Genomic DNA, 23,918 nt, shown 5'->3' with positions numbered 1-23,918 from the left:
GACAGGATCTTGCTCTGTCGCCCAGGCTGGAGTGCAGTGGCGCGATCTCGGCTCACTGCAACCTCTGCCTCCCGGGTTCAAGTGATTCTCCTGCCTCGGCCTCCGGAGTGGCTGGGATTACAGGGATGCGCCACCATACCACGCTATTTTTTGTATTTTTAGTAGAGATGGGGTTTCACATTGTTGGCCAGGCTGGCCTCGAACTCCTGACCTCAGGTGATCCACCCATCTCAGCCTACCAAAGTGCTGGGATTACAGACATGAGCCACCTCACATGGCCTAGTGAGTAATTATTTTAATAGCGCAGTAGGCCAGGCGCCATGGCTCACACCTGTAATCCCAGCACTTTGGAAGGCCGAGGTGGGCGGATCTCGAGGTCAGGAGATCGAGACCATCCTGGCTAACACGGTGAAACCCTGTCTTTACTAAAAATACAAAAAAAAAATTAGCCGGGCGTGGTGGCGTGCACCTGTAGTCCCAGCTACTCAGGAGGTTGAGGCAGGAGAATTGTTTGAACCCGGGAGATGCAGGTTGCAGTGAACCAAGATTGCACCATTGCACTCTAGCCTGGGCGACAGAGCGAGACTCCGTCTCAAAAACAAAAACAAACAAACAAAAAAACCAGCGTCCTCCCTGCAGATGAGCAGGAGATCGAAGGGCCCGAGAATAAGGTGCTGACCCCCAGCACACACCCACAGAGCTGCCCCCTCCCCAACCAAGCTTTGGCCCAAGGGGAGGGTCCCAATGCCGGGCTTTGGAGTGGTTTTCCAGTGGGTTCACTATTCCCTATTCTCTCCCCAAGGCCAAAGCTAATAAATGAAGTGCTGATCTGCCTCCAAAGCCTCTCCCCAGCCTATTAGATGACAACAGATGTGTATTGTAGGATTCCATATATGGGGGTAAAATGTATTTGCAGTTGAATATAAAAGCATAGAGGCTGGGCACGGTGGCTCGTGCCTGTAATCCCAGTACTTTGGGAGGCCAAGGCAGGAAGATTGCTTGAGCCCAGGAGTTCGAAACCAGCCTGGTCAACATAGTGAGACCTCGTCTCTATCAAAACTAAAAAAATTTTGCCAGGTGTGGTGGTGTGTGCCTGTAGTCCCAGCTACTTAGGAGGCTAAGATGGGAGGATCACTTGAGCTGAGGAGCTGGGGTTGCGGGGAGCTATGATCGAGCCACTGCACTCCAGCCTGGGCGACAGAGCAAGATCCTGTCTCAAATAAATAAATGAATCAACAAATAGAAAAAGGTCTTGAAGGACAAACTTCTAGAGTGGAGATGGAAATTGCCTTTGGAATGTGTATTGTGTACTGTCAACTTTTTACTCCATATATTTAGTGGGATGGGTTGAATTTTGTCCCTAAAAAGTCATACATTGAAGTCCTAACCCCCAATTCCTTAGAATATGGCCTTATTTGGAAACAGGGTCTTTGCAGATGTCATTTGTTAAGATGAGGTCGTGCTGGCGTGGCGTGGGCCCCTAATCCAATGTGACTGGTGTCCTTATAAGAAGAGAAGAGGGGCCAGGCACGGTGGCTCACACCTGTAATCCCCGCACTTTGGGAGGCCAAGGAGGGTGAATCACTTGAGGTCAGCCTGGCCAACATAGCAAAACCCCATCTCTACTAAAAATACAAAAATTAGTGGGGCATGGTGGTGCATGCCTGTAATCCCAGCCACTTGGGAGGCTGAGGCAGGAGAATTGCTTGAACCCAGGAGGTGGAGGTTGCAGTAAGCCAAGATCGTGCCAATGCACTCCAGCCTGGGTGACAGTGACAGAGCAAGACTCTGTCTCAAAATTTAAAAAAAAGGAAACAGAGGGCTGGCATGGTGTGGTGTGGTGTGGTGGCTCACACCTGTAATTCCAGCACTTTGGGAGGCTGAGGTGGGAGGATCACTTGAGGCCAGGAGTTTGAGGCCAGCCTGGGCAACATAGCAAGACCCCATCTCTAAAAAATAGCCAAGTGCAGTGATGCACGCCTGTAGTCCCAGCTATTCACGAGGCTGACGTGGGAGGATTGCTTGAGCCCAGGAGGTCAAGGCTGCAGTGAGCTATGATTGTATCACTGCACTCTAGCCTGGGCAACAGAGTACGATGCTTTGAAAAAAATAAAAATAAAAATAAAAAAGAGAGAGAGAGAGAAGAGACAGAGACAGCGACAGTGACACAACACCCAGGGAGAAGATGGCCATGTGATAATACAGACAGAGATGCAGTGATGCTTTTGCAAGCCAAGCCACAGCAAAGACTGCCAGCAAACACCAGAAGCTCTGGGAAAGGCCTGGAAAAGATCCTCCCTCACAGCCCTCAATAGGAAGCAACCCTGCTGGCACCTGGATTTCAGACTTCCAGGCTCTGGAGCTGTGCGACAGTAAATTTCTGTTGTTTAAGCTGCTCCGTTCATGGTACATTGTTCTGCCAGCCCCAGCACACGAATACACTTTGTACAGTGAAATATTGCACAGTGAGAAGTCCCTCCTAATAAGGATCAGAATACACAAGAAGTATGCCTTGTGAAATTAGAATTCAAATATGCGGCTAGGCGCATTGGCTCACGCCTGTAATCCCAACACTTTGGGAGGCCAAGGCGGGCGGATCACCTGAGATCAGGATATCGAGACCAGCCCGGCCAACATGGCGAAACCCCGGCTCTACTAAAAATACAAAAATTAGCCAGGTGTGGTGGTGGGCACCTGTAGTCCCAGCTACTCGGGAGGCTGAGACACGAGAATTACTTGAACCCGGTAGGCGGAGGTTGCAGTGAGCCAAGATCGTGCCGCTGCTCTCCAGCCTGAGTGACAGAGCAAGACTCCATCTCAAAAAAAAAAAAAAGCCGGGCATGGTGGCATACGCCTGTAATCCCAGCTATTTGGGTGGCTGAGACAGGGGAATTGCTTAAACCCAGGAAGTGGAGGTTGCAGTGAGCCAAGATCATGACACTGCACTCCAGCCTGGGCGACAGAGCAAGACTCTGTCTCAAATAATAATAACAATAAATAAATAAATATTTTTTAAAAATTTAAAAATAAAAAGCATGTCATCAAGTCAACCCCTCACTCTAACACGGCTCCCGGACTTGTGTGTGGGTCTCGGCATTTAATGCAGCAACCCCTTATGATTACCCTGGTTTTTGTTTGTCTGTTTGTTTGTTTTCTAGAGACAGGGTCTCAATCTGTTGACCAGGCTGGAGTGCAGTGGTACAATCATAGCTCACTGCAGCCTCAAACTCTTGGCCTCAAGTGGTCCTCTCACCTCAGCCTCCCAAGTAGCTGGGACTACAGCCACACACCACCACACCTGGCTAATTTTTTTAAAAATGTCTTGTAGAGACAGGGTCTCACTATGTTACTCAGGCTGGTCTTGAACTCCTAGGCTCAAGCGATCCTCCTGCTTCGGCATCCCAAAGTGCTGGGATCACAGGCATGAGCCACCATGCGTGGCCATTTAAGGATTTTGAGATGGGAAGGTTCTCCTACAAATCCCAGTGGGCCCAATGTAATCATAAAGGTTCTCCTGAAAGTGGGCAGGAGGGTCAGAATCAGAGAAGGAGATGTGACCCCGGATGCAGGCCAGAGAGAGAGAGAGAGAGACAGAGAGAGAGAGATTTGAGGATGCTGCAGTGCTAGCTCTGAAGATGGAGGAGGGAACCATGAGCTGAGGGATGCAGCCAGCCTCTAGGAGCTGGAAAAGGGAAGGAAAAGAGCTCTCTGCGACAGCCTCCAGAAGGAACACAGCCCACGGACACCTTGGTATTTATTTTATTTTATTTTTTATTTATTTTGAGACAGACTCTCACTCTGTCACCCAGGCTGGAGTGCAGTCGTGCGATCTCAACTTACTGCAACCTCCGCCTCCCGGGTTCAAGCAATTCTTCTGCCTCAGCCTCCTGAGTAGCTGGGATTACAGGCGTGCGCCACCACGCCCAGCTAATTTTTTATTTTTAGTAGAGACAGGGTTTCACCATGTTGGTCAGGCTGGTTTCGAACCCCTGACCTCGTGATCCGCCCACCTTGGCCTCCCAAAGTGCTGGGATTACAGGCATGAGCCACTGTGCCTGGGCTGCCCACTATTTTTATTTTATTTATTTTTATTTTTTATTTCTTTTTTTTGAGACGGAGTCTCACTCTGTCGCCCAGGCTGGAGTGCAGTGGTGTGATCTCGGCTCACTGCAACCTCCACCTCCCGGGTTCACGCCATTCTTCTGCCTCAGCCTCCCGAGTAACTGGGACTACAGGCGCCCGCCACCACGCCCAGCTAATTTTTTTGTATTTTTAGTAGAGACGGGGTTTCATCGTGTTAGCCAGGATGGTCTCGATCTCCTGACCTCATGATCCGCCCATCTTGGCCTCCCAAAGTGCTGGGATTACAGGCATAAGCCACCGCGCCCAGCCCTGCCCACTATTTTTATATTTTACTTTATTTTATTTTTGAAATAAGGTCTTGCTCTGCCTCCCAGGCTAGAGTGCAGGGGTGCAATCATAGCTCACTGCAGCCTGGACCTCCTAGGCTCAAGCAATCCTCCCACCTCAGCCTCCCAAGCAGCTGGGATTGCAGGCATGTGCCACCATACCCAGCTAAACATTTTATTTTGTTGTCGAGATACGGCTTTGCTATGTTCCCCAGGCTGGTTTTAAACTCCTAGGCTCAAGCAGTCCTCCTGCCTTGGCCTCCCAAAGTGTTGGGATTTCAAGTGTGAGCCACGATGCCCAACCTTCTGCCCACTTTAGAGCCATTTCACTCCCCCTAGCTGGCCTCTTTGTCCCAAAAACCCCTGCGTGTGCTTTGTGTCTCTCCCAGGCCCAGCAGGGACAGCTCTGGCAGGAAGCCATGGTAATCCCCTTTCCGATTCTCGGACCCCTCCCCACCTTCCTGGAAGCCCCAGGCCGGCCTGGTACCTCTAAGGAGAAGCCACACGCATGCCACCCTGTCCCTCTGACTGGAGCCTCCCATTACTGTTTGGAGCCCCCTCCTCCCTAAGCCACCAGATCCACCTCAAGCCCCACCTTGCTGCCTAAAAATAACACCTCCGCGTCCTGCTGGCTCCCCAATCCCTCCCCGCCCCGGGCTCCTTCTGGTTTGTATTCTCCCAGCCGGCTGTGAGCTGTGAGCCGGCGCCAGTGTGCCAGGCCGACCGCAGGCCCGGAATTAGGTTAACTCCACTGCAGCCCTGGAGGGAGGTCGCCTGTTTGGGGCCGTGGTTGCGGGTACTGAAAATGCTCCCACCACGGGCTGGGGCCTGATTCTGTGTTGGGGGAAGGCAGTGACATGTGCATGGGTGTGTATGTGTCGGGGGCTGGGTACGGTAAGCTTTGACAGTGGTGACTGATGGCAGATATACCCCAGGCTGGGCTGAGCTCGGCTAAAATGTCTGGCTCAGGAAAGAGGGGCTCAGTGGGACCCTCCCAGCTCCTGCTGCAAACCCTAGAGCAAACCCTGGAAATGTCTGCACGCAGAGCATCTTGTCGCCTGGAATCTTCCATCTGCCATCTCACAGAGTCCCAGGAGGCCTCTGAGGGAGGCTGTTCACCCCACATTACACATGGAGAGGCAGAGAGGCGCTGCCCTGAAACCGCCTTTGCAAAAATTACCACAGTGAGAAAATTATGACAGTGAAGGAGATCTGATCTAACCAACCCCCATCTTGCCTTTTTTATTTTTTTTTTTTTTTAAGACAGGGTCTCATTCTGTTGCCTGGGCTGCAGTGCAGTGGCACAATTATGGCTCACTGCAGCCTTGACCTCCTGGGCTCAAGTGATCCTCCCACCTCAGCCTCCCGAGTAGCTGGGAACACAGGTATGTGCCACCATGCCCAGCTGAGTTTTGTAGAGGTGGGGTCTCGCTATGTTGCCCAGGCTGGTCAAAAACTCCTGGGCTCAAGCAATTCGCCCGCCTCAGCCTCCCAAACTACTGGAATTACAGGCATAAGCCACTGCGCCTGGCCAGGTTTTTGCATTTCTGACGACTGATTGCTTCATCCAGACCCACCAACTGGCCATGTGTCCCCACCCAGATGTGCACTTCCTGGCCCCCCAAACTATCCTCAAAAAACCCTGGCCTCCAAATTTTGGGGGAGATTGATTTGAGTAGTAATTCCATCTCCTACGTGGGGTGGCCAGCCTCATGTCAATTACACTCTTTCTTTTTTTTTTAAGATGGAGTTTCACTGTTGTTGCCTGGGCTGGAATACAATGGCAAGATTTTGGCTCACTGCAACCTCCACCTCCCGGGTTCAAGCCATTCTTCTGCCTCAGCCTCCTGAGTAGCTGGAATTACAGGCACCCACCACCATGCCTGGCTAATTTTTGTTTTGTTTTGTTTTAGTAGAAATGGGGTTTCGCCATGTTGGCCAGGCTGGTCTTGAACTCCTGACCTCAGGCGATCCGCCCGCCTAGGCCTCCCGAAGTGCTGGGATTACAGCTGTGGGCCACCGCGTCTGGCCTACGCTCTTTCTTTATTGTAATGCTGTGGTCCCAGGGAATTGGTTTTGTCTGTGGAGTGGGCAGGAAGAACGCATTGGGCGACTACAGCCCCCAGCCAGGCATGGTCCCGGAGTGAGCCCAAGACAGCTATTGCTGTCTTTATGGGATGGGCACCCTGTGCCCTGCTGGGCATAGATGTGGGGTGGGGGAAATTAGCAAGCTCAGACTCAGAGTAGAAGACCTAGCCTGCAGTCACACAGCACGTTGACGGGTGGGTGGCACCTGAATCCTCTGAGCCCCAGCAGACCCTACCCCAAAGTGCTTCTCCTGGGTAAGGGAGTGGGGTCATTGACCTGGCTGTGGTCATCAGCCTGGCTGTGGGAGGGAGTGAGACTGTCTCAGGAGCTCTGGGCAGGGCCTGGTGCTGGGAGCCAAGCCAGGCATCTCCAAGGGGTGCCAATATGACTTAGACACGTTCATTTTGTGGATAATGAATAATTCACATATGCGAATATGGGTATCAGAAGTGCTAGAAACCAGTGCATTGAGCCTACCACATCCTGGGCGGCACTGCCTAGAACACAGCTTAGTACAAATATGAGTAGACTTAAAGAAAAGGATAAAGGAAATAGCCCTGCAGGAGGAGTGGAGCGAGAATGTGGACATAAAATATGAATTACAGGCCAGGCACGGTGGCTCACGCCTGTCATCCCAGCACTTTGAGGCAGAGGTGGGTGGATCATTTGAGGTCAGGAGTTTGAGACCAGACTGGCCAACGTGGTAAAACCCCGTCTCTACTAAAAATACAAAAATTGGCCAGGCGTGGTGATGGGCACCTGCAATTCCAGCTACTCGGGAGGCTAAGGCAGGAGGATCACTTGAACCCGGGAGGCAGAGGTTACAGTGAGCTGAGATCGCACCACTGCACTCCAGCCTGGGTGACAGAGGAAGACTCTGTCTCAAAACAAAAAACAAAAACAAAAAAAAAACAAAACATGAATTACAGCCAGGTGAGGTGCCTCACGCCTGTCATCCCAGCACTCTGGGAGGCCGAGGCAGAAGGATTGCTTGAGCTCAGGAGTCCAAGACCAGCCTGGGCAACATAGTGAGACCCCCGTCTCTACTAAAAAATAAAATAAAACAAAATAAAATAAAATAAAAATTAGCACACTTGTGGTCCCAGCTACCAGGGAAGCTGATGCAGGAGGATCGCTTGAGCCTAGGAGGTTGAGGCTACAGTGAGCTATGATCGCACCACTGCACTCCAGCCTAAGCGACAGAGCGAGACCCTGTCTCTAAAAAAAAAAAAAAAGTAAAAAAAGACTTCTGCTGCCTGGGCTTCTCTGGAGTCTGGGGCCCCTTGGACAACCAGGAAAGGCCTTGTGGAAGAGATGGGACCTCGGGCTAGGACCTCATGAAGGAAACTTCAGTCCATCTCCTCCTGTCTCTGGGTAGCTGGGGCTCCAAGTCAGTGTGGGTGTGCTTTTCCTTCGGACAGCCACCTCTGCAGGCTACATTTTCTACTCTCAGCCTCAGCTTGCTAACTTCCCCCACCCCACATCCAGGCCCAGGAGGCGCCTGGCACAGGATGGCCATCCCATAAAGACAATAGCTGCCCTGGGCTCACTCTAGGACTGTGCCTGGCTGGGGGTTGTAGCTGCCCGATGGGTTCTTCCTGCCCACTGCACAGATAAAACCAATTCCCTGAGACCACGGCATTGTAATAAACAAAGAGTGTAATTGACATGAGGCTAGCCATGCCACGTGGGAGACGGAATTATTACTCAAATCAATCTCCCCGAAAATTCGGAGGCCAGGGTGTTTTTTGAGGATAGTTTGGCGGGCCAGGGTCCAATGCATTGGCAGGTATATTAGGCATGGGTGCACAGGCATGGGTGCCCATGTGTTTTTGTTTTCGTTTTTGTTTTGAGACAGGGTCTCGCTCCGTCTCCCAGGCTGGAGTGTGGTGGTACAATCTCGGCTTACTGCAACCTCTGCCTCCTGGGTTCAAGCGATTCTCCTGCCTCAGCCTCCCGAGTAGCTGGGATTACAGGCATGTGCCACCACGCCCGGCTAATTTTTGTATTTTTAGTAGAGACGGGGTTTGCCCATGTTGGCCAGTCTAATTATAAGGGAGTGTGTGTGTTGTGCATGTTGGGAGCTGCGTGGGTGTGGGATGTGCCTGAAGTTTGATTCTCACGGGGTGAAAGAGGTGTGTAGATACAGCCAGTGCATGGAGCATATCATGGGGTGTGAGGGGGCGTGTAGAAAAGCGTGGGGAATGCATGGCTGTGTGTGTGTGGCATGTATATATGATATACAATACATGGTAGATGTGTGTGAGTCTGGCATGTGGGTGTGGATGTGTGCAATACATTCAGGTGACTGAATCTGTTCTCCTGGCAGACAGATGCAGATGAAACTGGGTCACATTGTCCAAGGTAGCCTCAGCTGCTGTCTCTGCTGGCATCTTGCCCCCAGTCAGAACACGGGGACCCAGGTTCAGTGCTCCCAGCCTCCAAGGAGAGACAGCCCACTGCACAATCCTTGGGGGTGAGGGTCCCTGGGCCGGGCACCTGCCCAGTGGACCTGGACACAGGTCCCCAGTATGGGATGAAGGGACTATGATGAGTAGGTGATGGCCAAGGAAAGAGGCGGGGGGCCTGGCACAGTGGCTCACGCCTGTAATCTTAGCACTTTGGGAGGCCGAGGCAGGTGGATCACATAAGGTCAGGAGTTCGAGACCAGCCTGGCCAATATGGTGAAACCCTGTCTCCACTAAAAATACAAAAATTAGCCAGCCATGGTGGCAGGCACCTGTAATCCCAGCTACTCAGGAGGCTGAGGCAGGATAATCACTTGAACCCGGGAGGCGGAGGGAGGTTGCAGTGAGCTGAGATCGTACCATTGCACTCCAGCCTGGGCAACAGAGTGAGACTCCGTCTCTCAAAAAAAAAAGAAAAAAAGAAAAAAGAAAGAAAAGAAAAAAAAAGAGAGAGAGGAGCTGCACCTCAGGCCACCATTGTCCTCTGCCCTCTACCACTGCCCACATCATCACCCCATTCTCTCCTCATCCTAACCTTCCCTCTATTGGGCTGGGCAATTTTTTTTGTTGTTGTTGAGACAGAGTTTCACTCTGTCATCCAGGCTAGAGTGCACTGGCGCGATCTCGGCTCACTGCAGCCTCTGCCTCCTGGGTTCTAGTGATTCTCCTACCTCAGCCTCCTGGGTAGCTGGGACTACAGGCATGCGCCACCACACCTGGCTAATTTTTTGTATTTTTAATAGAGATGGGGTTTCACCATGTTGGCCAGGCTAGTCTCAAACTCTTGACCTCAGGTGATCCACCCGCCTCGGCCTCCCAAAGTGCTAGGATTACGGGCGTGAGACACCACACCCAGCTACTGGGCATTTTAAAAAACTTTTATTGCAGAAAGTATAGAAATCTGGCTGGGCATGGTGGCCCATGTCTGTAATACCAGCAATTTGGGAGGCTGAAGCAGGAGGATCATTTGAGGTCAGGAGTTCAAGATCGGCCTGGGCAACATGGCAGGACCTCATTTCTACAAAAACAAAACAAAACAAAACAAAAAAACTTAAAAAATGAACCGGGCATGGTGGTGTGCACCTGTAGTCCCAGCTACCCAGGAGGCTGAGGCAGGAGGATCACTTGAGCCCAGGAGTTTGATGCTGCAGTGAACTATTATGGTGCCACTGCACTCCAGCCTGGGCGACAGAGCAAGACTTTGTCTCTAAAAGAAAAGAAAGTATAGAAATTGTACACACAGAGCCCAGTGCATTTTCACAAATTGAACATATCCATGCATCCAGCACCCAGCTCAAGAAACAGAACATTCTCAACCTTCCTTGTGCCCCCTCTGGTAAGCATCTCCTGCAAATAACTACTCTCTTGACTTTAGACACCACAGAGGAGTTTTGTCAGCCATCATGTTTAACCGCAACACCTGAATCCCTCCCCTAAGTCAACAGAGACATTAGCTCCTTTCTGCATCATGAGAGGTGAAGAGAAAGCTAGGAGGGGATGCTGTCTGTCCTTACCGCTGACAGGAAAAGGATGAAGGTCCTGCCTGGTCCCGGTCACAGATGCCTGTCATGGATCTCCAAGTCCCTGCCTGGGAGATTATTATTATTATTATTATTATTTATTTGAGATGAAGTCTGGCTCTGTTGCCAGGCTAGAGTGCAATGGCGTGATCTCGGCTCACTGCAACCTCCGCCTCCCGGGTTCAAGTGATTCTCTTGCCTCAGCCTCCTGAGTAGCTGGGATTACAGGTGCCTACCACCATGCCTGGCTAATTTTTGTATTTTTAGTGGAGACAGGGTTTCACCACGTTGGCCAGGCTGGTCTCGAACTCCTGACCTTATGTGATCCACCTGCCTCGGCCTCCCAAAGTGCTAAGATTACAGGCATGAGCCACTGTGCCCAGCCAGATTTCTGGGCTAAGTTCCTTGGCTCAAGCCTACAGGGGACCTCTGCCTAAACATAGCTTGATGACAAATAATTTGCTTGTGCTAGTGTGTTCAGGCAATGCTGCTGTAACAGTTAAACTCCAGCATTTCAGGAGCTTCTCACTACTTACTATTTCTCATTCTCTGGTAGTCCTAAGGTTTTGTTTTTGTTTTTTGTTTTAATTTTTTACTTAATTTTAGAGAAATAGAGGCAGAGTCTTACTATGTTGCCGAGGCTGGTCTCGAACTCCTGGCCTCAAGCAAGCCTCCTGCCTCAGCCTCCCAAAGTGACAATCCTAAGTTGATGTTTGTGGTCAGCAGGCAGCTCTCCTCCATGTGGTGATTCAGGGACCCAGGCTCCTTCCATCTTGTGGCTCCCCACCCAACCCAGGGCCTTGGAATCCTGGGCATTCTGCCAGCAGCCAATGCAATGGGGAAGGAGAGAGCAGAGAGGGCACATCTACTTTCTAGGGACTATTCCAGGAAGTGGTCACATCTGCTTGCATTCCATGGGTGAGAATTAGTCACATGGTCCATCTCCATACCAACAAGGAATGCTGGGAGATGTAGTCCCCAGATTGGCATTCTTGTCTCGCTGACAACTCTCCTTTCCGGAAGGGAAGCATGAACACTTGGTGGTCACAGTGGGGGTCATGGGGAGAGAGAACACAGTGAGCATGAAGTCTCTGTCCCTGCCTCAGCCTTGCCTGGAAAGCAGAGTTCACTGACTCAATACCTCATTCACTTATTCATTGGAATGCATCCTCATTCATTCATTCATTTGCAAAATCATTCATGAATTTATTCATTCATTCGTTTTTTTCCCCCAGGTCTCATGCACACACTCATCTGTGCACATGCATTCATACACACAGCTGCACCTCCTGTAAGACCTATTCAAGGCCTAGGGGCCTGGGCAGGGTAGCTGGGCCAGCCAGGGTCACACACCCACCATGTGGACAGTTCAGGGGGTTTCAGACTCTAGAGTCCCAAGAGGTCCAAGGGAAGAGGGGAACATGCTGAGGAGTCGGGAAATTGACAACCTGGTTCTGAGAGGGCTGTCCCTCCAGCACGGCCTGCCGTCAAGGGCCTGGGTAGGTTCCGGGATCAGGAAGGGGGAAGAGCTGTGTGCCCTGCTCAGGGCAGGGGCCTGGGCCGCAGACCCAAGGAAGAGAGATGAGATGGGGCACAACCCCAAGGCCACTGGCCCAGGGGCAGGCCTGGCTTTGGGTCAGACAAATCCTGGCTCAAATCATTGCCCAGGATGCTTATGGACTGAATGGTGGTGGCCAAGCTCTGAACCGCCCTGATCCTCAGTGTTCTCATCTGTAAGATGGGACGCTGGTCCTTTGCTCACGGTCTCATTGTGGGATTAGAGGTAATCCGCAGGAAGTACAATCACTGGAATACAGCAGTTTCCATTTTTAAATTTTATTTTTATTATTTATTTATTTATTTATTTTTGAGACAGGGTCTCATTTTTAGCCCAGGCTGGAGTGCAGTGGCCTGATTCAGCTCACTGCAAACTCTGCCTCCCAGGTTCAAGTGATTCTCTTGCCTCAGCCTCCTGAGTAGCTGGGATTACAGGCACCACCACGCCCAGCTAATTTTTGTAATTTCGGTAGAGACGGGGTTTCGCCATGTTGGCCAGGCTGGTCTCCAACTCCTGGCCTCAAATGATCGGCCCGCCTCGACCTCCCAAAGTGCTGGGATTACAGGCATAAGCCACCGCACCCAGTCTTATTTATTTATTTTTAGAGACAGGGTCTTACTCTGTCACCCTGGCTGGAGTGCAGTTATGCAATCATAGCTCACAGCAACCTCGAACTGCTGGCCTCAAGGGATCCTCCTGCCCCAGCCTTCCAAGTAGCTTGAAGGTGTGTGCACTGCACTCAGCTAATTTTTATTTTTTTTAGTAGAGACAGGGTCTCACTATGTCGCCTAGGCTGGTCTTGAACTCCTTGGCTCAAGTGATCCTCCCACCTTAGCCTCCCAAAGTGCTGGAATTACATGTGTGAGCCACCGTGCTCAGCCAGATTACTGCAGTTTTCAAAGATGTGCGTCACTGTCACTCCTGGGCTCAGGCTGAGAGCAGACCTGGATCTGCAGGAGACTTGATTTGAAGCTCCTCCAAGTGGGTGAGGCATAGGCTACTGCTGAGAGCCATCCCTTCCCAGACTAGGATGACCTCAGGCTGGGATGGGGGCTGGACCATTAGGACTGTGTAACACCTTGGTGGTGAGAGGGGGTCCTAGGGCCGGGGGGCACATGTGAAGCTCTAGGCAGAAGCAGCAGAGGCTACAGCCTCAAAGTGTAGCCCCCTCCCCTTCTACATCACATCCCCAGATCTCAACAAAAGCTTTCTTCCTTCACATCCCCACGTCCCAAGAATGCGCAGCTTTTAAAAGACCCTAATGAGGGCAATGCTTACCCCAGAGCAATGGCCCCTGATGGTGGATTTACGAGCAACGGCGAGGAGAGTAGAAGGCTGGGAGGGAGGAGGGGCGAGCAGGGGAGGCTGCTGCCTCTGCTCATTTTTTATTAAAGATCTGCTTCAAGGTCAGCCCTGCCACAAGGGACTCCTCAATTTCCCAGGCTCTGCAGACAGAGAGGGAGATGTGCTGGGGGAGGGGAGGGAGATGGAGAGAAAGAGATCTGGATGGGCTAGGCAGAGGGGCACAAAGAGAAGAGAAGGAGGCTGCATGGTCCACAGGGGTCCCTCAGTATGATCCAGCAAAGTGCTGGACATGGGGGAGTGCATCAGGGAGGTGCCGGAGGGAGTGAGGAGAGAAAAAGGAGGCCGATAGCATGGGAATGTTGATGGATTGGGCCAGCAGAAAAGAGTGGGTATTTAAGGTATTGGGACAGCAGAGCGACCAGGTTTTGTTTTTTGTTTTGTTTTGTTTGAGACGGGGCCTCGCTCTGTTGCCCAGGCTGGAGTGCAGTGATGTGATCTCAGCTCACTACAGCCTCAACCTCCTGGGCTCAAGTGATCCTCCCAGCTCAGCCTCCCAAGTAGCTGGGACCACAGGTGCCTGCCATCATGCTTGGCTAACGTTTTTTTTTTCTTTTTTTTTTTTTTTTTGAGACAGTCTTGCTCTGTCACCCAGGCTGGAGTGCAGTGGCGCTATCTAGGCTCACTGCAACCTCCGCCTCCTGGGTTCAAGCGATTCTCCTGCCTCAGCCTCCTGAATAGTTGGGATTACAGGTGCCTGCCACCATGCCTGGCTAATTTTTGTATTTTTAGTAGAGATGGGGTTTCACCATGTTGGTCAGGCTGGTCTCGAACTCCTGACCTTGTGATCCACCCGCCTTGGCCTCCCAAAGTGCTGGGATTACAGGTGTGAGCCACCGTGCCCGGCCTTAATTTTTGTATTTTTTGTAGAGATGGGGTTTTGCCATGTTTCCCAGGCTGGTCTTGAACTCCTGGTTTCAAGCATTCCTCCTGCCTTGGCCTCCCAAAGTGCTGGGATTATAGGCGTGAGACCCCATATCCAGCCAAGGTTTTGTCATTCTCCAGATAAAAGGCACCACATGCATCATCAAATCCCTCTAGGCTATAACCATGAAATTTCTTTCTTTCTTTTTTTTTTTTTTTTTTTTTTTTGAGATCAAGTCCCCCTCTGTCTCCCAGGCTGGAGTGCAGTGGCGCGATCTCAGCTCACTGCAACCTCCGCCTCCCAGATTCAAGTGATTCTCCTACCTCAGCCTCCCAAGTAGCTGGGATTACAGGCACATGCCACCAGACCCAGCTACATTTTGTATTTTTAGTAGAGACAGGGTTTCATCATGTTGGCCAGGCTGGTCTCGAACTCTTGACCTCAGGTGATCCACCAGCCACAGCCTCCCAAAGTGCTGTGAGCACAGGCGTGAGCCACCATGCCCAACCGAGAAGATTTCTAACAATAGAACTCATAGCAACCCTCAGAGACAAGTGTTATTAGCCCCATTTTACAGATGAAGAAACTGAGGCTCCAGGAGACTTTCCCAAGTCCACATGGCTACAAAGCAGCAAATCTGGCTCAGGTCCTGGGTCTGATTCCAGATCCCACTCATCCCATGGAGTCAGCCACATCCTCCCCACCTTTTGTGCCTGGCTTGAGACTCTCCCTCCAGTAATACCTCCCAGCTAAACGGGGTTTCACCATGTTGGCCAGGCTACCACAATTTTAAATAAAGAAAGAGGGGAAACTAGTGCTGGACAGGGAGACACTGTTTTATTTATTTTATTTTTTATTTTCAGAGACAAAGTTTCAGTTTGTCGCCCAGGCTGGAGTGCAGTGGCATGATCACAGCTCACTGCAGCCTCAACCTCCTGGATCAAGCGATCCTCCTGCCTCTGCCTCTGAGTAGCTTGGACTACAGCTGTACACCACCAAGCCCAGCTCATTTTTATTTTATTTTTTTTAAAGAAACGGATACTCACTATGTTGTCCAGGCTGGTGAGACACTGTTTTATATGCAGATGTCTTTAAAAGGTTCATTGACCAAGTGCCATCTGAGCAGAGATTGCCTGTTCAGAGGGAGAGTGACTGGGGAGGGGGAGGACACAGGGCAGGGGTCTGGTATCAAGGCCTGGCCCAGGCAGACATTCTGAGGCTGCAGAAATGGGGACAGGGCTGGGCGCGGTGGCTCACGCCTGTAATCCCAGCACTTTGGGAGGCCGAGGCGGGCAGATCACCTGAGGTCAGGAGTTCGAGATCAGCCTGGCCAACATAGTGAAACCCCATCTCTACTAAAAATGCAAAAATTAAAAAATTAAAAAATTAAAAATTAGCTGGGCGTGGTGGTGGGTACCTGTAGTCCCAGCTACTCAGGAGGCTGAGGCAGGAGAATCACTTGAACACGGGAAGAAGAGGATGCAGTGAGCTAAAATCATGCCACAGCACTCCAGTCTAGGAGAAAGAGTGAAACTCCATCTCAAAAAAAAAAAAGAAAGAAAGAAACTCCATCGCAAAAAAAAAAAAAAAAAAAAAAAAAGAAGTGTGGACAGTCCCAGGAGATGGAAGGTCTAAAGGGCGAAGGGAGGAACTGGAGAATCCCACAGACTCACAGGTCTCTGACTTAGAGACCGGACTTGGGGCAGGGAAGTTTCTTGGGTCAGGGATCTAGAATGAAACAGACATCCCTGTACAAAGGTCCCATTGACGAGAGCTTGATGAAGGGACCCTGCACACAGGTGCAGATGAGGATATGAGAATGAACCAACAAGACATAGAGAAGTGGCCGAGGACTTAAATTACTGGGAAGCCGTTACCACTCCTAGGCTGTAGGGAGGAGGCTGAAAGCCAGAACTTGGCCAGAAGAACAGGAGGTGGAGAAGAGGGGCAGGAGAGGAACTCAGTAGGGGAATAAATCCCTAACTTATCTCTCCTCCCCTTCTCCTGGATATGGCTTCTCCTGGTGATGCCTCCCCTTAGATGAACCCAACTGGACGCCAAGAGCGAGGGAGCCTGGGTAATCGGCCCACAGAGGCCAGCCTCCCTCCAAGGCCTAGAGCAGGGCAGAGCCGGAGCCAGAGGATCACACGGAGAAAAGCCAGCACAGATGGCGGTGCCATTTTTTGAAACAAGTCGCACAAGGGGAGGAGCGCGTTTTGGGGAAATTAGCAGGCTGGGTGGGGAAACCAAGGCAGAGTCTATCCCTATGAGCCAGGAGAAGGGAGCGCGAAGGGAGAGGGGGGAATATTGGGATGGAGAGGTGGCCTGGGATTCCGAGACTGGTAGAATGCAGAGTTCCAGGCAGCTGGAGAAGTTTGCTTGCAGCCAGCATTTTTTTTTTTTTTTCTGAGATAGAGTTTCACGCCGTCAACCAGGCTGAAGTGCAGTGGCGCGATGTCAGCTCACTGCAACCTCCGCCTCCCTGGTTCAAGCAATCCTCCCACCTCAGCCTCCCAAGTAGCTGGGACTACAGTAGCCCGCCACCACATCCAGCTAATTTTTGTATGTTTAGTAGAGACAGGGTTTCACCATGTTGGCCAGGCTGGTCTCAAACTTCTGGCCTCAAGTAATCTGCCTGCTTCGACCTCCCAAAGTGCTGGGATTACAGGTGTGAGCCACCGCCTCTGGTTGCAGTCAGCTTTTATAGGCCCAAATCCCCTTCTCCCCTGAAGCTGCTCCCATCGCGAAACCAGGGAGGCAGGTACTGCAGAGACAGACCAGGGGAGGGCAAGAGAAGGTGTGCCCAGCTGGGGCAGTGTTCCCAGGTGCTAATTCCGGAGTTGAGGCCAGGGTCGGTCAGGAACCAAAGCAATGTGGTGAAGTTTCATAAAGCCAACTTTGGCTGGGCACGGTGGCTCACGCCTGTAACCCCAGCACTTTGGGAGGCCACGGTGGGCGGATCACCTGAGGCCAGGAGTTTGAGACCAGCCCGGCCAACATGGTAAAACCCCATCTCTACTAAAAATACAAAAATTAGCTGGGCGTGGTGACATGCGCCTGTAGTCCCAGCTACTCGGGAGGCTAAGTTAGGAGAATTGCTTGAACCCGGGAGGTAGAGGTTGCAGTGAGCTGAGATCGTGCCACTGTATTCCAGCCTGGGCAACAGAGCGATGCTCCATCTCAAAAAAAAAAAAAAAAAAAAAAAAAAAAGGCCAGGTTCATTTAAGGCATGCATTTCACTCTGAGATGATGCCGCGTCTCCACACCTCCTGTAAGTTTCCTCCACTCCTCTCCACACACCCAGCCATGGTTCTTCAGTCAAGGAAAGGCCTGCAGCCGCCAGCCCCAACCCCCCACTCCCAGGGCCTTCTCCCAGACCTTGATCTGCCTGGGAAGTCCCAGCCAGGCACAGAGGGGGCAGCTCCTCTCAGGAAGAAGGAGCAACCAAGCTGACTGGTGCTAGGCCAGCCCAAAGTCTCAGCAAATGAAATATTCATGCAGCCAGAAGGCAGGAGATCAGCAGAGGACTTGCCCCCTGGGGCTGTGGAGCTGCAGTACTGGTGGCAGCAGCTGTAGCCCACCCCTCTCCCTCACCGTCGATCTTTGTTCTGCAAATAGTGCAAGGGCCTGCAGCTCAAGGATCTTAAACACACACACACACTCCAAAGATTCTGGTAGGTAAGGAAACCTGGGCAAAGGAAGAGGGGAGGGGAAGAGTGAAACCGCCTTTGCAAAAATTATAAGAGAGGGCCGGGCGTGGTGGCTCATGCCTGTAATCCCAAGACTTTGGGAGGCAGAGGCAGGTGGATCACCTGAGGTCAGGAGTTCGAAACCAGCCTGGCCAACATGGTGAAACTCCTGTCTCTACTAAAGAAAAAAAAAAAAAAAAAAGAATGAGGGCCGTAGAGACAGGGTTTTGCCATGTTGGCCAGGCTGGTCTCGAACTTCTGAACTCAGGTGATCCGTCCACCTCAGCCTCCCAAAGTGCTGGGATTACAGGCGTGAGCTACCGCACCTGACCAGGCTTTTGCATTCCTGTCAGATTATTCCACTCAGACCAGCGACTCCTCTGTGGCCCTATCCAGAAGTGGACTCAATGCAAGAGGACCATTTTCCACATCCACAGGAATGCATCCCCAACCAAAGTTTGAGACCAGCCTGACCAACATGGAGAAACCCTGTCCCTACTAAGAATGCAAAATTAGCCGGGTGTGGTGGCACATGCCTGTAATCCCAGTTATCGGGAGGCTGAGGCAGGAGAATCGCTTGAACCTGGGAGGTGGAGGTTGCAGTGAGCTGAGATCGCACCATTGTACTCCAGCCTGCGCAAGAAGAATGAAACTCCATCTCAAAAAAAAAAAGGAATGCATCCCCAACCAATCAGCAGCTCCCATTCCCTAGTCACGTCCCCCATCGACCCACCAAACTATCCTTGAAAAACTTTAGCCTCTGAATTTTTGGAGAGGCTGATTTGAGTAATAATAAAACTCTGGTCTCCCGTTTAATCGGCTCTACGTGCATTAAACTCCTTGCATATTGCAATTCCCCTGTCTTGATAAATTGGCTCTATCTGGGCAGCAGGCAAGGAGAATCCATGGGACAGTTACAGGAGGGCACACACAGACACAGACCCCAGAAAGACATGAATCCAAAAACAGATGCACAGGCCAGGTGCAGTGGCTCACACCTGTAATCACAGCACTTTGAGAGGCTGAGGCGGGTGGATCACCTGAGGTCAGGAGTTCAAAACCAGCCTGGCCAACACGGTGAAACACCCGTCTCTACTTAAAAAAAATATATACAAAAATTAGCCAGGAGTGGTGGCGGGCACTTGTAATCTCAGCTACCCTGGAGGTTGAGGCAGGAGAAATGCTTGAACCCAGAAAGCGGAGGTTGCAGTGAGCCGAGATCGCACCATTGCATTCCAGCCTGGGTGACAAGAGTGAAACTCCATCTCAAAAAAATAAAAACAGATGCACAGACACAGACCCACGGGGGCACATACACACATAAACCCACACAAAGACTCACAACAAACATACACTCAGACCAGGGGATGCCTCTTGGTGTCATGCAAATGCTTCCTAAAATCTACACCCCAGGCACCTGATGTGCCTCACCACTGTTCCCTCAAGTCAGGGCTGCTGTGGCACTTCCAGTCCTGCCTCCTGACACAGCCATGGAGACACCAATGGTGAGCTTGAAACAGGGGACTCCATGTTCCTGGTTTCTAATGTCTCTATTTAGGGAAGGTCTCTGGTCTCCCAATGTCTCCAACTCTGAATTTCCTTCACTTAGCCTGCTCACTGAAAGGTGGCCAGGAGCTGTGGGAGGAACAGACCAAGGTCACACAGAGAGTAACCCAATGGTGACTTGAACTGTGGAACCCAGACTCCCAACCCAGCAACATCAAAGGCTCAGCATTTCCATTCTCAAAATCCTCTCCACCTGGCCAGGCACAGTGGTTCATGCTTGTAATCTCAGCCCTCTGAGAAGCTGAGGAAGGGAAGGAGGATGGCTTCAGCCCAGGAGTTTGAGGTTGCAGTAAGATATGATCACACCACTGCAGTCCAGCCTGGGCAACAGAGCGAGACCCTGTCTCAAAAAAAAAAAAAAAAAAAAAGGTCTGGTGTAGCAGCTCATGCCTGTAATCCCAATACTTTGGGAGGCCAAGGCAGGAGGATTGCTTGAGTCCAGGAGTTCAAGGACAGCCTGGGCAACATAATCAAACCCTATCTCTATCAAAAATTTAAAGTTTTTTTGTTGTTGTTTTTGTTTTTTTGTTTTGTTTTGTTTTGTTTTTTTGAGACAAAATGAGGCTCTGTCACCTAGGATGGAGTGCAATGGAGCAATCTTGGTTCACTGCAACCTTCGCTTCTCAGGCTCAAGCCTTCCTCCCACTTCAGCCTCCCAAGTAGCTGGGACCACAGGTGCATCCATGCCACCACATCTGGCAAATTTTTGTATTTTTCATAGAGACAGGGTTTCCTCATGTTGGCCTGGCTGGTCTCAAACTCCTGAGCTCAGTGATTTCCCACCTCAGCCTCCTAAAGTGTTAGGATTACAAATGTGAGCCACTGCATCCAGCCAAAATTTTAAAATTTTAAAAAATAATTTAAAATCTCCTGTCTCCATTAGGATGTCTCTCACACTACACCCTCCTTTTTTTTTTTTTTTTTTTTTTTTTAATTTTTGAGATGGTGTCAGAAAATGACAGCCTCTGTCATTAAGGCTGGAGTGCAGTGGCGCGGCCATAGGTCACTGCAGCCTCAAATTCCTGGGCTCCAGCGATCCTCCCACCTCACCTCCCTGGTGCCTTTTATTTTATTTTATTTTATTTTTGACCCTAAGTTTTGCTCTTGTCGCCCAGTCTGGAGTGCAATGGTGCGATCTCGGCTCACTGCAACTCCGCCTCCCAGGTTCAAGCGATTCTCCTGCCTCAGCCTCCCAAGTAGCTGAGTAGTTGGGATTACAGGTGCCTGCGACCACGCCTGGCTAATTTTTGTATTTTTAGTAGAGACTGGGTTTCACCATGTTGGCCAGGCTGGTCTCGAATTCCTGGCCTCAAGTGATCCTCCCGCCTCAGTCTCCCAAAGTGCTGGGATTATAGGCGTGAGCCACCGCGCCCAGCCCCTGGTGCCTTCTTTAACACTGGGTGGGAAGAGAGTGTCCTGGCGAGGCCTCTGCACACCAACTGCATTTCCCAGATCCAAACTAATAACCTCCCTTGCCCCAGGCGCCTTCCAGGGCTGACATGCCTCCTCTCGCAAGTAGGGGAAACAGATGTCCCCGGGGGCTGGGGATAGGGGCGGGGGTGTGGGGAGGTGAGGGGAGAAGGGAAGCGGGGGAGGGGGGCGAAGGGGGCGGGGAGGAGGGGGAGCCGGCCGGAAGACGGCCCGGCCCAGCCGCCCGGGCTGTTGCCTCCGCTGAGGGCGTTCCTCCAGGCCTGCGGAGGGCGCTGCGGGCGCGGGGCTGGGCCTCTCTGGCTGGTGGGCGAGCAGAGAGGCGCCTCGGTGGCGGTGCGCTGTCCAGCATTTCAGCAAGCGGCGGCAGCACCCGCGGGGAGGCGGAGGGTGCGGGGCCGTGGGGGCCGCGGAGCTGCCCTGCCCAACTCAGCCCAGACTAGGCGGCAGCCCGGACCGGCGGGACCCGAGGGCCTGGCCCCAGCGCCCGGTAGATCGCGGCGGTCAGCGGTGAGGTGAGAGCGCCTGTGGGGCGGGGGCATCTCCCCGAGGGGCTGGGGCTGGGTGGAAGCTCGGGCCTCCCCAGCACCCCCGTGGTCTGCAGGCTCCCCCGAGCAGAGGGGCAGTGTGGGGGGTCGGCGAGGGCGTCTGTCCGGGGGTGCCAGGCGCCCGGGGGGCAGAGATGAGGAACATTCATTTCACTGAGAGGGATGGAGACAGTGGAGACCCTTTGGGGTCATGGGCAGGACTCCCCTGGGCATAAATGACCATGGCCTGGTCCATGAGGGTGCCAGGGAGGCCCCCCAGCCGCAGTCCCACTGAGGAGAAGGACCTGCTCCCCAGGGAAGGGAGGACCGATGCAGTAACCCTGTGGAGATGCTGGTCACTGGCCCTGGTGAAGGGAGCAGGCCCCCACCTGGATGCTGGGCCTCTGTCCAGCAGGAGATGCCGGCCCAGGGGACAGCCTGGCCCCTTTCCCGGCTGCCCAAATGCCCCTAGGGAGGCAGGAGCTGGCAAGGAGAACTGGGTCTCACAGGATGGCATTTACTCTTGCACTGGGAAGAGGATGGAGGACACAGAAGAGAAAATAGCTACTAGGAATTTGGGAGGGGGTTCTCTGTGCACACCCCCCACCCCAACCACGGACGCCCAGAGAGAGTTTCTAGCCCAGAGTTAGCCCTGCGCCAGAGTGAATTCCTGGTAAAGAAGAGAGCTGAGAAAAGACGCAGCCTCTGCCTTGCCTCCGCCTCCCCCTCCCTCCCAGGGCTCCTGCCTGGACAGTGTTGAAGCCTCCTGCAGTTCCTACTCCTGACAGCAGATCCATTGTGGGGAGAGATTTAGGGGGAGGAAGGGAAGGTTGTACCAAGGTCTGACGTGGTACTTCAATGCCTGTGCCCTATCCCAGCCATAACTTCTCGCTGTCCTAAGACCTCACTCACCCTAGCATCGGGGGCTTGGGCTGGTCTTTTGTCCCATGGCAAGAGAAACGGCAGGTGCTGGGCTTTGATGGAGAGACGTGCACAAGTTCCTCTGTCCAGGGGGCATCTTAAGGTCATGGCCCCAGTTTGTGCCAGCTTCTTCCTCAGCCAAAAATAGGACCCAGCTGGCTAGGAAATTGTTCCCACACAGCACTAGCTTTCTGGTTCCTTAACTTTATGCCCCATCCCACTCTCCTGTGGGGTGGAGGAGGTATTCTTGAAGACTGACTAAAGAGTCAACTGGGTTTTAAGAGGTAGGGGTATGTGGGTTGGGAGTCATGGACTCTGATGTCAGAAAGACATGGGATCAAATCTAGGTTATGTGACCTCAGGTAAGCCATTGACCTTTCTGAGTCTGTTTTCAATCTGTAAAACAGGTGTAGTGTTAGCAATGTCTACTTTGCTGTTGAAAGAAATAATCTGGATAAGGAGATGGGAGACTACTTTTACGGTATAAAATGCTGGGTGAGTGTTAGTAAATAGGAGACAAGTAAGAATTTCTTAAAGAAGAGCTGGATAAATGTGGAATAGTGTTCAGTGATATTTGAAGCACATTTTTCTGTTCCTAGAGGAGATGAACAGTGGTTGAGAGCCTCATGCCCAGCTCCATGCTGGGCACAATGCAATGGTTGACTCAGCTAATCCTCCCGGAAGCTTCATGAGGAAGGCATCATTGTCCCTATTTCATAGCTGAGAAATGAAGCTTGAGTGACTTTCCCAAGGTCATGAAGCCACTCGCGCTGTCCTCCTGGAGGCAGGAGAGTTACTGATGACCTGTCCCATCCTCTGATTATCAAGGCCCAGTTCAATGCCAGTGTCTTGATTTATGATGCCAGCTTTACAGGTGGGGAGCCTGAGGCAGGTGGGCGAGGGCATACAGTGCAGTAAGGAGGTGACTCCCACAAGGTCACTGGGATACTTAGAGGTAGAATGTGCCTTGAACCGGCCAGCGGGGTGCCTCTACACCGTCACACCTGCCAAAGGGGGGGTCTGGGTCTGACAGTCCCATCTGCTCACTGCTGCACCCATTCTGCACCTCCTCTGCCTCCCAACCTCTTGCTGACCTCTGCCAGCCAGTGACTGCTCCTTCCTTTCTTAGTGGTTCACCCTCACCTCCTGAGATGGTCCGTGGCCAGGAGCAGCTACTAGCGCTGCTGGGGTCAGCCTCCCTTCCTGACTTTTCTCCCTCCTCTGCCCATATTTTATTGTCCCCCAGGGACAAAATCATAGCTCTTCCTGTCTCAGAAGCCTGCCAGGGGCACCGATGGGGAGGTTAGAGAAGCCCAGCCCCTCTTTCTTCACTCCTACACATACACTGATCCTCTGCCCATGGTCCTGTAACTTCGTATACATGATCTCATCTCATCCTCACATAACCTGGACCCAAAGGTGCTGCTGTCTCCCTTTCACATAGGAGAAAAACAAGGCCTGAAGGTGTGATGGGACTTTCCCAAAGTCACAGAGCAAGGTCTTGGTGCAACCCAACC

General features: G+C 52.0%; 2 protein-coding genes and 1 long non-coding RNA gene across 4 annotated transcripts in view; all 3 read left to right on the top strand.

The window, feature by feature from the left end:
• Positions 1–21,137, top strand: part of LOC103784512 (general transcription factor II-I repeat domain-containing protein 1-like) — a 34,988-nt gene extending 13,851 nt beyond the window's left edge. For both annotated transcript variants that reach the window (XM_055114565.1, XM_055114564.1), the window contains exon 6: positions 18,313–21,137. In XM_055114565.1, coding sequence (XP_054970540.1) covers positions 18,313–18,461 — 149 coding nt within the window. In that variant the 3' untranslated portion in view covers positions 18,462–21,137. The remainder of the gene's footprint in view (positions 1–18,312) is intronic.
• LOC129398166 (uncharacterized) lies at positions 1,260–16,696 on the top strand. Its single transcript, XR_008625870.2, has 2 exons — positions 1,260–7,112; positions 7,436–16,696. It is a non-coding gene; the product is annotated as an uncharacterized LOC129398166 (long non-coding RNA).
• A 158-nt stretch (positions 21,138–21,295) lies between the features above and the next one.
• SRRM3 (serine/arginine repetitive matrix 3) overlaps positions 21,296–23,918 on the top strand; it is an 84,987-nt gene continuing 82,364 nt past the window's right edge. The window contains exon 1 of the mRNA XM_034965391.3: positions 21,296–21,468. The gene's annotated coding sequence lies outside the window, so the exon portion shown is untranslated. The remainder of the gene's footprint in view (positions 21,469–23,918) is intronic.

This window comes from Pan paniscus, chromosome 6, assembly GCF_029289425.2.
Source record: "Pan paniscus chromosome 6, NHGRI_mPanPan1-v2.0_pri, whole genome shotgun sequence".
NCBI classification, from domain to species: domain Eukaryota; kingdom Metazoa; phylum Chordata; class Mammalia; order Primates; family Hominidae; genus Pan; species Pan paniscus.
The sequence above is the reverse complement of the archived record's forward strand: the minus strand, read 5'-3'. Positions and strand labels throughout refer to the sequence as shown.